Source organism: Hyperoodon ampullatus (genome assembly GCF_949752795.1).
Source record: "Hyperoodon ampullatus genome assembly, chromosome: 1".
NCBI lineage: Eukaryota > Metazoa > Chordata > Mammalia > Artiodactyla > Ziphiidae > Hyperoodon > Hyperoodon ampullatus.
Window position 1 is genome coordinate 180,337,491 of NC_136914.1, and position 13,977 is coordinate 180,351,467.

At 56.6% G+C, this 13,977-nt stretch overlaps 1 protein-coding gene across 11 annotated transcripts in view; it reads left to right on the forward strand.

The window, feature by feature from the left end:
• LDB3 (LIM domain binding 3) overlaps window positions 1-13,977 on the forward strand; it is a gene marked incomplete at both ends in the record, with an annotated part of 57,464 nt that overhangs the window by 16,264 nt on the left and 27,223 nt on the right. For 3 of the 11 annotated variants that reach the window (XM_079696667.1, XM_079696672.1, XM_079696675.1), the window contains 3 exons: window positions 1,075-1,278; window positions 5,839-6,008; window positions 6,504-6,540. In XM_079696667.1, coding sequence (XP_079552793.1) covers window positions 1,075-1,278; window positions 5,839-6,008; window positions 6,504-6,540 — 411 coding nt within the window. Of the gene's footprint in view, window positions 1-1,074; window positions 1,279-3,308; window positions 3,324-5,838; window positions 6,009-6,503; window positions 6,541-12,550; window positions 12,648-13,977 lie in introns of those variants that run through there. The other 8 variants (XM_079696673.1, XM_079696671.1, XM_079696676.1 and 5 more) reach the window with 5 other exon arrangements.

Sequence of the window (13,977 nt, forward strand, 5' to 3'; positions counted from 1 at the left end):
GAAAGCACGTGTGTGTGCTCGCCTGCATATCCCAGCATGCGACCGCGTGTCTGGGGGGCTGGGCAGCGTGCGTCTGTGTCAGCGGCATGTGTACGTGTATGTGCATGCGTGAACGGGGGTGCATTTGTGTCCCTGAGTGAGCCTGCATGTGTGTGGAGCTGCGAGTATGGAGTGGAGGCAGTGGGGAGGGGCGCTGGGGCTCCGGCAGAAGCCCCAGACCATTGTGTTACCAATTAGCTGCTGCAGCTGCTTAGACCGCAGGCTGGCTCCGGTGGGCGGTGGGTGGAGTGCGGGCTGACGCCGGTTCTCGGAGAGCCTGAAGACATTTCTAGCCTGGCCGGACCACTCAGAAGGGCTGTATCTGACCTTGTCTTTGCCTGGGGAGCACGCTTAACTGTTGAAGGGAAAAGCCTCCACGGATAGAAGCTGGTGGGCCACCCAGCAAGTTGGACTTGGCGGGGGGGCGTGGCTGAGCACCTAAGCCGTGCTCCGAGGAAGAAGCACATGCACTGAAGAGTCTGGAGGAGCAGAGCCCCCGGGCCACCCAGGATGAGTCCCTTCGTGGAGGAACCAAGCTCAGAATCCCTGTGGGTGCCCAGTGGGGCTGCTTTTTGCCTTTGGGCGTTCTGGACTCCGCTTGGGTTGCCGCTGCCTCTCACGCGTGGCCCAGCTCCTGTCTCCTAATCCCAACTGCCACTCCGCACCCCCTTCCGTTTCTGCTTCCCTGCGGGTGTGGTGAGAGAGCTTTCAATGCCTGGCGCCCCCTGCTGACCCTGGGCGGTAGCTCAGGCTGATCCGGGGCCTCCAGGGATCTGGGAAAGCGGAGACGGGCAAGAAGAACATTCCGCAAAGGCCTCTGGGGAGGGTGAGAGGATTTTCCCGACCAGACCCAGCCCGCCCACGTCGGTCGGGGGGACTTGGGTGGCCTTCCTGGGATCAGGCTTAGGGGGGTCTCTCTCCACACCCTAGACCACCAGCCCTCACCTTCAGCCGTGTAACAAACACCACCTGTTGCCCCTTCTCTCCTTCCACCTCCCTCCCTCGCTCCCCTGCCCCCATGCTCCCCTCCCCCAGCGCCGACTACCAGGAACGCTTCAACCCCAGCGCCCTGAAGGACTCGGCCCTGTCGACCCACAAGCCCATCGAGGTGAAGGGGCTGGGCGGCAAGGCCACCATCATCCACGCGCAGTACAACACGCCCATCAGCATGTACTCCCAGGACGCCATCATGGACGCCATCGCCGGGCAGGCCCAGGCCCAGGGCAGTGATTTCAGTGGGTAAGCGCCTCCCCTCCTCCACTGGCGCTCGACGCCTCCACCGCGTCATCACCGAGGAGGGCACCGGGCCGCTGGGCGCCATCGGAGACTTTGGGCATCGGGACCAGCTGTCCTCCATCGTCTTGATCCTCCCAGGGTACAGCCCTTGCAGGAGAGCCAGCCTTCGCCCGGGCCTCCCAGAACGCGGTGTTCTCTCTTCAGAATCAATCTCATGGTCAGCTTTAGGAGAAGGGTGGAGAAATGCAGCATGTGCTTTTCACAGCCTCTGCATTTTCCCAGGCTCCGTGAGGGGGCTGGTTTAGAAAGAGACTTCTGGAATCCTGTTAACCGGGGTCACATTCTGGATACCTCAGCTTCTCACAACTAAGCCATTCTTTGGGGGGAAGTTGCTGTGTTCTTCCAATGATGAGGGCAATTCAGATTTATGAGTGGGTTTCTTGTTTGGGAAGGGGCCTCCGGACCAGCCATCCACAGTGCTGTTGGCAGTCAGCCCTGCCACAGAGCCGGGGAGCACCCAGCACTCGCCTCCTCCTGTTTGCCCCAGGGAAGCCCAGCCTCAGGGCAGTGGGACTTAGGACATCCTTGGTTCCTGACTTTGCTTGTTAGCAATGGTTGAAGAACTTGAGGGCTGAGTAGGGAAAGAGTTGGCTGAAAATCATTTGTGGATGAAACGGGTAATAGTACAAACATTAATGTGGACCTCTCTCCCTCTTTCAGAATTTCTTTCTCTCTGTTTCTCTTAGTCTCTGTTTCTTCTCTGTATCTCTTTCTTACTGTGTATGTCTCTCTTTCTGTCTCTATCTCTCTGTCTCTTTTTCTGTTTCTGTCTGTGTGTCTCTTCCTTCCTTTCACACACACACACACACACACACACCGAGTCCCTTACTGTATTCTACTTGGAAATACTGTTAGTATTGACTTTCAGAACTGATTATCTCTGTGGTAACATCTTATCCCTGAGTCAGGATCTCCAGCAACTGAAGGCAAGAAATCTTAAAATGATGGTTGTCCTTTTTTCCGAAACTAGGAAAAACAGATGTTGTAAGAGGGATAGAGGCGTTCAAAAGTCCCGGAGAACTCCTATAGCGTTTGGCCTTTGTAGAGCCCAATCCTCGTGGCCATGACGAGGGTGCAGGTTATAAAGTGCAGGTTCCAGAGGCCAAAGGATGGAACGTGGTGTGGACTTACTGGCGCTCCTGGTCAAAAGGAGCCTGGCCCTCTCAGGCATGCAGTACTTCCTTCAGGCCACCAGGGGGTGGATGGTTGCCTGCCCTGGAGCTGTGAGTCAAACCCGCCAGGCTCAGGTCTGCAGTTCTTTGCGGAATTCTCTGGGCAGGGTTGACTTACTTAATCCCATCGTTCAAAGCAGAAAATATGACCATGCAAGTTTAAAAACACAACTGTTGCTCATGTGTACCCAGGAAGACAGGGCTGCCCGATTAAGCCAAAGAGTTAACGGGGATATCCTGTTAACATTTGTTTGCCACGTGTGTCCTTGGTGTGCTCTTAAAAGTGGTAACATTGGCCAAAGGGAAGCACAATGGGAGATAATGGAAGAACTGCTGTTCACTAACTTTATGTTTTCTGCACCTTGGGAAAAGACTACAAATCATTTGGCTTTACCTCTAGGTCGCCCGTTATATATTTTTTTAACATGATGCACTGTTGATCTAATCTAGGCTTCTCCTTCCTCTCCCCTCCCCTCCCATCCTTTTCCCCTCCCTTGCGTGCCTGGGAAGCAACATTCTTCCTTTTCCTTCTAACTCAGCCCTGCGGGGTTGATGCTGTCGTGGTGCCAGTGGGTAAAAGCTGCCCTTGTCTGCCGCGAGGTGTTCCGTTTCTGCTGTTAATTTCCATGATTCCTTCCTCACTGACAGTTTTCTTTTTGTCTCTCTCTCTCTTCCTCCTTTATCCACCCCACTCCGCCATAACTCATTGCTGATCCTAACCCTGCTCCCTTGTGTATGCGCCTCCCCCCGCCCTCCCATGATGGACATGCACTCACTGCTGGGTTTTCCTCTGCTTGGCAGGGCGTCACCGCTGGCGTAAGTAGACCCCACAGTATCTGTTCCGTCGTCCGTCTGTCTGGTTGCGGGATGGTGTGTGGGTTTGGTGGGATGTGCCTGAGGACAGTGGTTCTGTCCACGTTCTTCCTCACACCCACCTCACAGGTAAATGACATGCCCCGCGGCCTCTACAGGCAAGTGCTTGTCTTTTGGGGTGTTCCCCAAATAATGTCACTATGGACATAGAAATCAGAGTAATGACATCACACTGGCTGGGGGTGTATCCCGTGTTCTCCTTGCTGTGCTTTGCGGGGGCTCCCCCCAGCCTTTCTTGTCTACACTGGGACAGCGTAGATCTTAATGTCAGAATCCACACGGGGCCATTATTCGGGGAGAGGATGATAAGGGGGTCTGTTGGAGGCCATTCCCCAGAATCCTCATGGAAGATGGATCTGGAGGACCCAGCGCCTGCCAGGACCACCCATAAGAGGCGAAAGCTGAGTCAGACTTGGGGGCAGTGTACAGTGGAGTAAATGCCTACCGGTGACCTTGATGTTGTGGGGACCATGGAGTGTTTTTGTTGGCAAGAAGTTCATGCTGGAGTGGCTCCAGAGAGTGGCCTCGGATCCAGCGTCCCAGAACTGGAGGGCCTGTTCTATTCCCCTCTCTGTATATATTCTTCCTGAGCCCCAGATTCTCAAAAGGCACAGCAGTTCCTTCGTCTGGTTCCCAGTGTCTGTTGCGGCAGCACCGCAAGCCCCTGGTCTTTGCACAGCATTGTGGGAAGGGAAGCCGACAATGTGACTCCCAAGGGACTCACTCCTGGGGTTCACTTTCTTGAGCCCTTGGAGCTGTGGAAGGAACAGGGAGCACCCCAAGGACATGTTCCAGGAAAATGGCAGCCAGTGCCTTCCATCTGTTTCAGGACCCCTAAGACTCCTCCCTACGCCAGAAATGACCTCTCCAGCAAGATCCCAGCTTCTCCTCCACTCCCTGGTCTTCCCTCTCTGATCCCAACCACAGGCTGACGGACCTGTAGCTTTCCAGGCCAGGGCAGAGCCTTCAGAAAAGTAGGGGTAGCTCCACCCAACCTTGGTCAGTCACCTTCCATCACCTTTCTCCACCTCTGCTCTCATAGCCCACCCTGAGCTGACTTAGGGGACCAATCCTGGGAGACTAGGCCAATTCTTCCATCCAGCTCCTTGCAGAGAGGGTAGAAGACAGGGGCACTGGGGAGGTCCCCTCTCCAGCTAGCCAGCCCTCGAGGGAGCAAGGGCAGGTAGAGGCAGTCATAGCAGCAGGCAGGGCGATGCTGGACAGGGGGAGTGTCTGCGCTGGGCCATGTCTCCAGATGTGGAGCATCTGGGGTGTGCAAGTCCCCAGTGGGCAGAAGTGGCCTTCCTGAGCCCTGTCACTGCAGAGGGTCTGATGGAAAGGACGCTGAGCTGGGAGCTGGGAAGCCTGGGTTCTAACTCAGTGGGGCCCCTACATGACGTAACCTGGAGCTAGTCGGCTAGCCTCTCTGGACCTCAGTTTTGGCATGTGTAAGAGGAGATGACTGGGCCACCGGTCCACAGGCTGGGGAGACGGGCTGTTATTGCTGTGAGCTTCTCCTGAGCCCACCCTGACTCCTGAGAGGGCAGGCTGGGCAGCCTAGATTACCCAGCCCTCCCTGGTTGGGATGAGTGGTCATCCATAAAGCTTTTAATGTATCTTGCCCTGCAGTCTGATCTGGGCTGAGAGACCCTGGACTCAAGGGGCTCTGGGGTCCCTTCTGATTCTGATCTAGGATTTGTTCATTCAACTACATTTTGAGCACCTACCATGTGCCAGACCTTGGGAGTCTAAGGGAAGGTCACCAGGTCCCCCTCAAAAAGCTGTGCTGCCCTGGGGCAGAGGACTAGTGACCCTCCCTGCAGCTCTCCGCCCAGTTCCCTCGGGCGAGAAACTGTGCTATCCGTGGGTGATGCCAGGCTTTAGGGGCCTGATTGCCTTGTTTCTCCAACCGCCTCCTCACCGAGCTTCCCTGTCTTTGCAGAGTGGGAGCCCACAGTCCTCCTCCAGGGCAGTCATGACATTGGTGGCTCCCTGTTTGGATCCCAAGCTTTGAGGAGGCCAAGGGACAGACCGTGAGGAAGCCTCTGAGTCCCCCAAATGGCCTGTCCTCACCCAGCCCCAAACTCAGGACCTGCTCAGGGAGGTTGAAATTACTTCCAGAAGACCTCTGCTGCCTCTTCTTTCCTTAAAGGAGATACAGCTCCTGGGGGCGGGTGTCTTCAGGCCTGTGTCTAGAGTTAGCCCTGGTGGGGGGCGGGTACTGGCAGGAGGGTCTGAGTCTCCTGACCCTCCGTGAGCAGAATTCACTGTCTCGCTGTGACCACCCTGAGCACTGAGGACCCAGGTCAAGCCCTTGTTGCAGGCTCTCAGAAGGGCATGGTGGATCCGGACAAATGGGGGTTACCCACATGCATGGGGGGTGCGCCAGGGGGAGGCACAGAGGTCGGGGGCAGGGTTCCAGCCTTGCCCTTGCCCATGGCCTCTCTCCGCATTGCAGGAGCCTTCCTGTCAAAGACCTCACCGTAGACAGCACCTCTCCCGTGTATCAGGCTGTGATTAAGAACCAGAACAAGCCGGAAGACGAGGCTGACGACTGGGCACGCCGCTCCTCCAGCCTGCAGTCTCGCTCCTTCCGCATCCTGGCCCAGATGACGGGGACAGAATATAGTAAGGGAGGGCTGTGGGGTGGCAGGAAGGGGCGACAATGAAGGGCCAGCGAGGGTCCTGGGCCCTACTCCACAGTCCCACGGAAGCCGGGGAGTCGAGCCCCCCACCCTTGAAGATGAGCTGGCCTTGATAGATAGTTAGCAGCCTGCTGCGCCCCTTCTGGGCCCCTGGGGCAGGCACAGTGACATCAGCCTGCTGCTCGGCTCCTGGACTCCAGCGGTGGGCAGCGGACTGGCTGTGGTGCTTTCTGGATTGGGATGAGAGGACTTTGCAGGCCACGCCTCTGGCTACTCCCTCCCACCTGCGCCTCTTCCTCTCATGACCCCTTTCTCCCCCTGCCCTGTGCCCAGCACACAGTCTTTTCTTTCCAGAGGTCACAGGTAGGGAGCAATAAGTGTCCCATCATGGGTGGGGACTCCGTGCCCACTGAGCTCTAGTAGCTTTTCTTCCTGATGTTCCCTGTGATTCCTCCTGACCTGCAACTTCTACCCACAGTGCAAGACCCTGATGAAGAAGCTTTGCGAAGGTCAAGGTAAGTGCCTGGACTCAGGCTCTGTGGCCTTGCCCGTTCTGATCCCATCCCTCCCAGGGCAGCCCCTAGGTCAAACGACTCATGGAAGGAACGTCTCAAGTTAATGCATTTGGAAATTCCCGACCCCTGAAGGGCTCCGGCAGATGCTGGCTTGGGGCGTGCATCCCGGGTCAGTGAGGTGGGTGCCTGGAGCTGAGTCTCTATCCCCTGGGCCCGGGCTGCACGAACGAGGACTCTGGGCTCTCCCGGCTCTGTCCCTGGGCAGCGGGCAGGGCTGCTTTGGCCTTCGCTGGGCTGTTGAGAATGAGGGCATCTCTCCCTGTGAGGCACCGGGCCGGCTGCCTGGCCTGCCCACTCATCTCAGGGCCTGTCCCCTGTGAGTCTGAAGGGTAGGCACTGGGAAGCAGGCACGCAGAGGGCCGTGCTGGGCGGGGGTGACTGACCCTTGGACTCAACTCTCTAGACCCATGTTGAGGTATCAGTTCCACAAATTGCTCAAAGCACCACAGCTGCTGCAAGGAAGCAAAGCCCTGGGTATGATGAGTGCCTTGTGCAGGGCTAGGTGTCTCTGAGTATGGTCACCCCGATGGTGGCAGGCCTGAGGCCCCAGCCACTGGCCTGACACCTTTGGCCTGTCAGGTGCTCATGGCCCTGTGCATGAAGGGGGCATACTGCCCTGGAACCCATTGGAACCCACTAGGGCCTTCCATGGGGAGGCATGAGGCCCAGTGTGATTGTGCTTACACTTCTGGAAGCAAATGTGTCATCTGCATGTCCTTCCTGGGAGAGTCTGCCTTGGGCCAGCACATCCTGTGGTGGCCTCCGTGTGAGGGGCTGGGGCCCAGAGGTGCCTTTCCACCCTGGGCCAAGCTTTCTGTTCTTGCTAACCAGTGTGTAGTGGCCACAGGACTGTGTGGAGAGTGGGACTCTGGGGTCAGCTTGAGTTGATGTGGATTTTCTTTTTGAACCTCTATTTCTGCCAACTGAAGTTGCTCCAACTCTTTGGCTGGGGCAACCAATCCTGAAGTGTGGTCCTCCCTGGCCTGCTAATAGTGGCATGCGGTTCCAGTGGTGGTTCTTAACCTGTCGGTGCCTGCAGTGTGTCTGTAAAAAGCCTGAAATGCGATGGTGTTTGATTTAGTGCAAATGGTCGTATGGAGCCATCGGAGGCGTGACTAAGCTGTCAGCTCTCCCCATCCTGTGGTCCTCTGTTCCTGCGCCATTTCTGTGTTTGTCTCACCTCCTCTTCGGAGCCACTCACAGAGATGCTCCAGTGGGCAATGTAGTCTTTACTGAAGATCTGATGGAGGGGCTTTACAGTACATACCCCATAGCAAACCGCTCAAAAATCTCCAGGTCCCTTCCATCAGGAAGCCAGCAGGGGCCTGCACTTTTTTTCCAGCCGCCGTCACCCCCTCTCAGTCCTTCTGGTTACTTTATGTTTCTCCCGCCCGTCACTCTAAGTTCGCATCTCAGTAACCAGACACTGTTTAGAAGGTGGAAGGGTACTGGTGGAGGCAGATTACAGGGAACCTTTGTCTTTCGTATTTTCCCTGGAATATTTGCAGGCTCTGTGAAGTTATTGAGTGAGAACACAAAAGGCAGTATCAAGGGTGGTCCGCAGGCCTTGGCGTTGGCCTTCCCCTTCCCTCCTTTCAGAAGCATCTCTTGGGGCTTGTTCGGCCTGGTCCTGTAGGCCCTTTCCCCCTGGGGCCTAACTGCCCACTAGCTCCATTCAGATCCAAGAAGAAGGCAGGGGGTCTTGAGAAAACTCTGCTGCAGGTCTTGGAGTCTCTCTCCCGGCCCCTGCAGGGTTTTGCTGGAGGGAGAGCTGGAAAGGGGGCGCCAAGAAGAAACTCTAGCCTGCTCCCTCCCTCTGTTCAGGCCCCCATCCTGAGAAAGCAGCTCCCCCCACCACCGCTGGCCAAGGCCCTGTGCCACTGTCAGCCCCTCCCTCTGGGGTCTCTGGCCCTGCAGTGTAGGCTCTGAGCCAACCAGCAAGCCTTCTGCCCAGGACTGGAGGGGCCTAAGCCTGCTGCCCTTCTCCTTGTTCCTGACTTTAATTTCTGGAAGGTTGTCTTCATGGCCTCCCCTAAAATGCCCATTCCTTCCATGGCCACAGGAGGAAGGTAGGTGTTTTGATTTCCCTGAATCCCAAGCAGCCTGTGGCCCAGAGGTGAGAGGTGGGGGGTCCAGTGGGTCCAGTGGTTCAGTTCTGTTTGTGATTAATGCCCAAAGTAGCGACTGGCCACTGGTCACGGGTGGGGTCACAGACTCATCCAAGTGGCCATCTGAGCAGAAGGGAACACACTTACCCCTGCCCTGGGTCCAGGCTGGTTAGGGATCTTGCTCCCTGGGGGTCTGAGACCCACTGATATCCGTCCCCCCTCCAAGGTGGAATCTGCACCCCCAGATCCATCTTGTTGGCTGAGGGCAGACACGGCCTCTGCCCTTCCCCCTCCCAGTTTAGCCTGACTCGCAGTGGGGAATCTGAGGGTCTCTCACAAAGGCTGCACCTCCCCAGAGAGGCTTCACTGCACCCCGCTTCCAGGTAGCTCACTCTGGCACGGCCTGAGTTTGCCAAACCCAGGGCCCAGCAACCTGGGCACTGTGGCAGCCTATACAGGCTTATACGTCTGCGGGGGCGCTTTTTCCTTCCTGTTGCTGTGTGCTGGGAAAGCTGGCAGGGATGCCAGGTGTTCTGTACCAGGAAGGACCCTGGTGGCCTCGAGGGTAGTTGTAATCTGCAAGTTAGAGGACCCTGCAAACTTGCCCCTCACCTGTCACTGCTCCACCTCCGAGGCCTGCCCCCGCAGCGTCCCAGAGCAGCTCAGAGCCCCGCCCTGACCTCCCCTCCTCTCCTCTCCGGCCCTGGCTCCTGGCACTGTGACGCTGTCTCTGTATCTGGTAGCAAGTAGCTTCCCTCCGAGGCTCTAGTGCCCACCTGCTGGCCTAATCTCCAGGGACTCTATCTTTACAAGGGAGGCAGGGGACGCCCTGAACAGTCCAGGCATCAGCTGCAGACTTGGCTCACCTCCCAGGAAAGACCCAGCACCTTAGCAAACTGTCCAGGTGGGCTTAAACACCAGCCTACTGCCAGGTTCAACATGGGTACAGATGGCTCCTAGCCTTCATCTGAAGTAGCAGAGCCCCATCCAAAGCTGAACCTCTAATCTCAGAGAGGTCACCACGGCTTCTGTCTGACTTCCGTAAGGCGTTCCAGGGCCCAGATGGCTCAGAAGGTTGGGTCCACACTGGGCAGCCCTGACAGGGGTGGGAATACAGGCAAGCCTAGCTTCATCCTAGGCAGGGCTTGAATCTTCAAGGCACCTGGATCCCACTGCTTGGGCGTAACCATCCTGGAGGGCCCCAGTGTGTAACTCAGGCATCTTCTGGCCCCCACCTTGTGGTGCCGCTATCTACACGTCCAGTCTCTATGTCTACATAATGTTCACCTCAGTAAAGAACTCCGCATCTCTTCCTGGTCCCCAAGCATTAAGGAAAATGTTGATTTTAGTGACCAGTTCCCAGAGGAGCTGAAGGTGAGGGTTACGTTGTACAACAGTGCATCCGCAAACAATGTAAAAACCCTCTGAAGTCCCTTCTCCGATGTGCAACCGTCCAAGGTTCTGTTTCCTCTCCACCCCACCCCCACTTCCAACAGAGCACCAGGACTCACTGGTTTCCCCCTCCTCCCCCTGCAGCCTCCCTGGGCATGTCAGTGTCCTCCTTCTTCCCTGTGCACGCTCAGCTCTGTCCCGGCTCACGGGCAGACTCTCTTGGTGCTGGCGCAGCTCAGGGCTGGTAGCGAGAGTTTCGTGGATTTTTAGTCTTTGGTGTTCTGCCAGCCTAGCAAGATCAAAATTCACAACTGGAGAGACCAGCACACCCCTGGGTGTCACCTGAGCAGCCCTCGTTTGTGTCCTGGGACCTCCCTCCCTTTCTCTTTCACCCACTCTCCAATCTCTTCCCGTCTCTTCTCTTCCTTCCTCTTCTTGCTCCTCTCTTTGGCTAGCTGTGAATTTCCCAACAGCTCCAAGCAGAGCAGACTCACTACCCTCACTGATTCTCTAGGACTGTTCCTGACCCTGTCACTGAGCATTGATGAAAAAGGCTTGGGCCTGGCTGGACAAACTGGCCGCGTCTGTGTCCTGGGTGGTCTCTATGGGCTGGTCCATTGTTGCCGCCTGTGGTGCTGTCTGCAAGGGTATGTGGGCTCCGCCGCAGGTCCTGGGCTTCTGCCGTCATTGCCCCTTCTCCCAACCTAGGAGAGGCAGTAGCAGGGGATGCCTGGCACTTAGATCGTGATTCTGCCTCTGAGTTTCCATGTGGCTTTAGGCTATTCGTGTGATGTGTTTGGGCCTTGGCTTCTTCTTGGTATTAGGAAAGTTTGAACCTGTGGTTCTCAAATATGTTAGCAGGGGACCCCTCTTGTCAAACAGGATCTTACACAGAGACCCATATGCAGGACTTAAGGTGTAGGGGGGAGTCTGTCAGGTAATACAGATGTGGGAAGGTGGCCAGATGTACATGTGGGGACACAGAACTGTTACCATACAGAAATGTAAGACCAGCATTGCCCCATCCTCTGACTTTTAAAGACCTAAAGCCGATCTTCCTGATTTTTATATGCTGGCAATTCATTTGTTAAACTATTCATCTTGAGACAATTGCAGATTGGCATGTAGTTATAAGAAATAATACAGAGAGATCCTATGTAGCCTTTACCCACAATGGTAGCGTCTTGCAAAATGATAGTACAATATATCCCTACCAGGGTGTTGACACTGATATAGTCAAATGCAGAATACTTCCATCACCCCGGGATCCCCCCATGTTGCCCTTTCATACCACACCCACCTCCCTACTGCACATGCCCTGTCCTTAACCCACAGCAACCACTAACCTGTTATCCGTTCTCTGTTTCTATAATTTTGTCATTTCAAGGATGTTATGCAAATAGAATCATACAGCCTGGGACGTTATGGGATGGGCTTTTTCAGTCCTCCTAATTCTCTGGGGGTTCATCCAAGTTTTGGAGTGTACCAATGGTTCATTCATGTCTTTTTATTGCCAAGTAGTATTCCATCATCTGGATATAGCAATTAACTTTTAAAATGAGTTTTCAGCACTGTCCAGGTTAAACACACTGCGTATGTGGCTAGATGTGGCCCCTGGGCCACCAATTTGCACCTCTGTTCTGGAGGATGTTAGAGGCCCCACTGGCCTGGAGGATCTAGGATTCTGGCATCTGCAGCCCTGGCGTTTCCCAGGCACACTTTCTTCTCCATTTCTACATTTCTGGCCGTTCCTTACCTGCTTTGTCCTATGCCCTCAGCTGAGCAGGCTGTGGGTTGAGCCCCAGAGGCTCTGCTGGCGGGAAGTTCTGGCCCTCAGTATGTGTGCCAGCGGCCTTGTGAGTATGCGTTTGCACGTGTGTGCCTGGCTATGCTCAGGCCTAGGTGGGTGGGGCAGTCAGTGGTGTTTGAAGGCTTCTCTCTGGGGACAGAAAAGGGTTGGGAGAGACTGGGGCAGCACAGGGAGATGGCAGGTCTGCTCACCAAGCCTCATCACGGGGACAGGAGTTCTTCCTTCTTGATGCCCAGCTAGGGGACAGAGACCATGAAAGGCTTACCCGCCTATGGGGTTCAGTCCCGAGAGCCCACAGCCAAAGCAGCCCTGCCCAGCCCTAACCACGTGGGGCAGGGAGAACCCAGAGACCGCCCCCATTTGCCCAGCCTGCCCTCAGGCTCTTTAGCCAGGCCCCTTCTCCATGGCTCACTCAAGTCGGGAACATCAGTCCCTCCCTCCTGGTCCTTGCGACTCTGCCTGACCCCCTGGAAAGTACCCCCTGGGTGGCAAAGCCTCTCCAAGCCGAATCCCTTCCTCCCTCCCATGCCCTCTGCCCCAGCTCTCAGACAGGGTGATGGCGGACACACCCCCTAACCCCTTTCTTTCTTCCTTTCTCTCTCTCTGTCTCTGTCTCTCTGTTTCTCTCTCTGTGCCACAGGGAAAGGTTTGAAACGGAACGTAACAGCCCACGTTTTGCCAAATTGCGCAACTGGCACCATGGCCTTTCGGCCCAAATCCTTAATGTTAAAAGCTAAAAGGCTGTCTGGAGCCCCTCACCCCTCTCAGGCCGGACCCCCTCCTTCCTTCCCCCCACACAGATCTGGCATGTGAGCCCCACGGTGATGCTTGAGAATGTATAGCTGTGCTGGGGGGCACCTTCGCTAGTCACCTGCAGCAGTTGTGCTCTCTGCCCGCCCTAGAGCTGATGGCCGAGGCCCAGCCCCACGCAGCACCGCACCCACTCTACCCCCACCTTTCAGTGCAACCCTCACCGCCCCCCAGATAGCCCAAGCCTCTGCTCCCCTGTACAGGACCTTCCTGTAGGTCAGAGAGAACGTGATGGGGTTTGCTGGCAGAACACCCCAGAACCAAGGGAAACAGAATTTGTCACTGGTCCATTTCCCACCAACCTCAGCTCCTGGGAGAGGCAGCCTGGCCTAGTGCCATCCTGGAACAAGCTGCCCATAGATCAGGGTCCTGAGAAGAGGCCAATTCCCCGGCCCCTCTCACTCCTTCGTGCCCTCTGGAGCCCAGGCAGCCCAGGACAGGGCTCCCTGTAGAGGAAGAGGAGGCCCCAGGGTGGATGAGGTAGAGGCCCTTCCTGGCCGTGGTGAGATTGGAGCAAGTGTTCTCCTCTCTGTGCTGTGTGTGCTGGCTCCCTAGTTCTCTCTCCTGTACATATAAGCATGCTCATTCTGAAATAAAGAGGATTTGAAATGAACCAAACCAGCCCCAGTCCTGCTGTGCCTGTGTGCATGTCACCAAAGGGGGCAGGTCTGAGACGGGGAGAGGATAGGTACCTACAGAAGAGGTGCAGGGGCAGTGCCCGCCGGGGCTGGGACCTGGTGAGCTCTGCCCACCACTGTTTTCCTGCCCCTAGGGCCCTGCCCAGGGCTGCAGGGCGCAGGCAGAGAGGACGGCAGGTGAGAATCTGTGCTGCGGGCTGGCGGGCAGCCTTAGCCTCCTTCGGGGTAGCGTGTGCGTGGACAGAGGAGCGGGATCTGAATGCCCCCGCCTCTCCTCCCACACCCAGCCACAGCCAGCAGGCCAAGCCATCCCTCCTCCCCAGCAGAAAGCGTGCCACAAGCCCCTGGCCCAGGAAGGCGCTGCTCATGCTCAGCCCTGGTCCAGGAGGGAGACACACCTGAACTAAGGAGCGGCTCACAGGGGAAATGCTGGGGGTCCCCCGTGGGCTGGGCCCCGGCTCAGGGGAGAGGAGCTGGAAGGTATGCCTGGTGGAGTCTTGCTCAGGTGGCAGGAAGGAGGGGAAGGCCCTTGCTCCTGGCCTCCACACACCTATGGCCTTGTCCTGGTCCTGAGCGTTTGGGAAGGGCCGGGCTGGCAGGCTTATGTCCTCCCCACCCA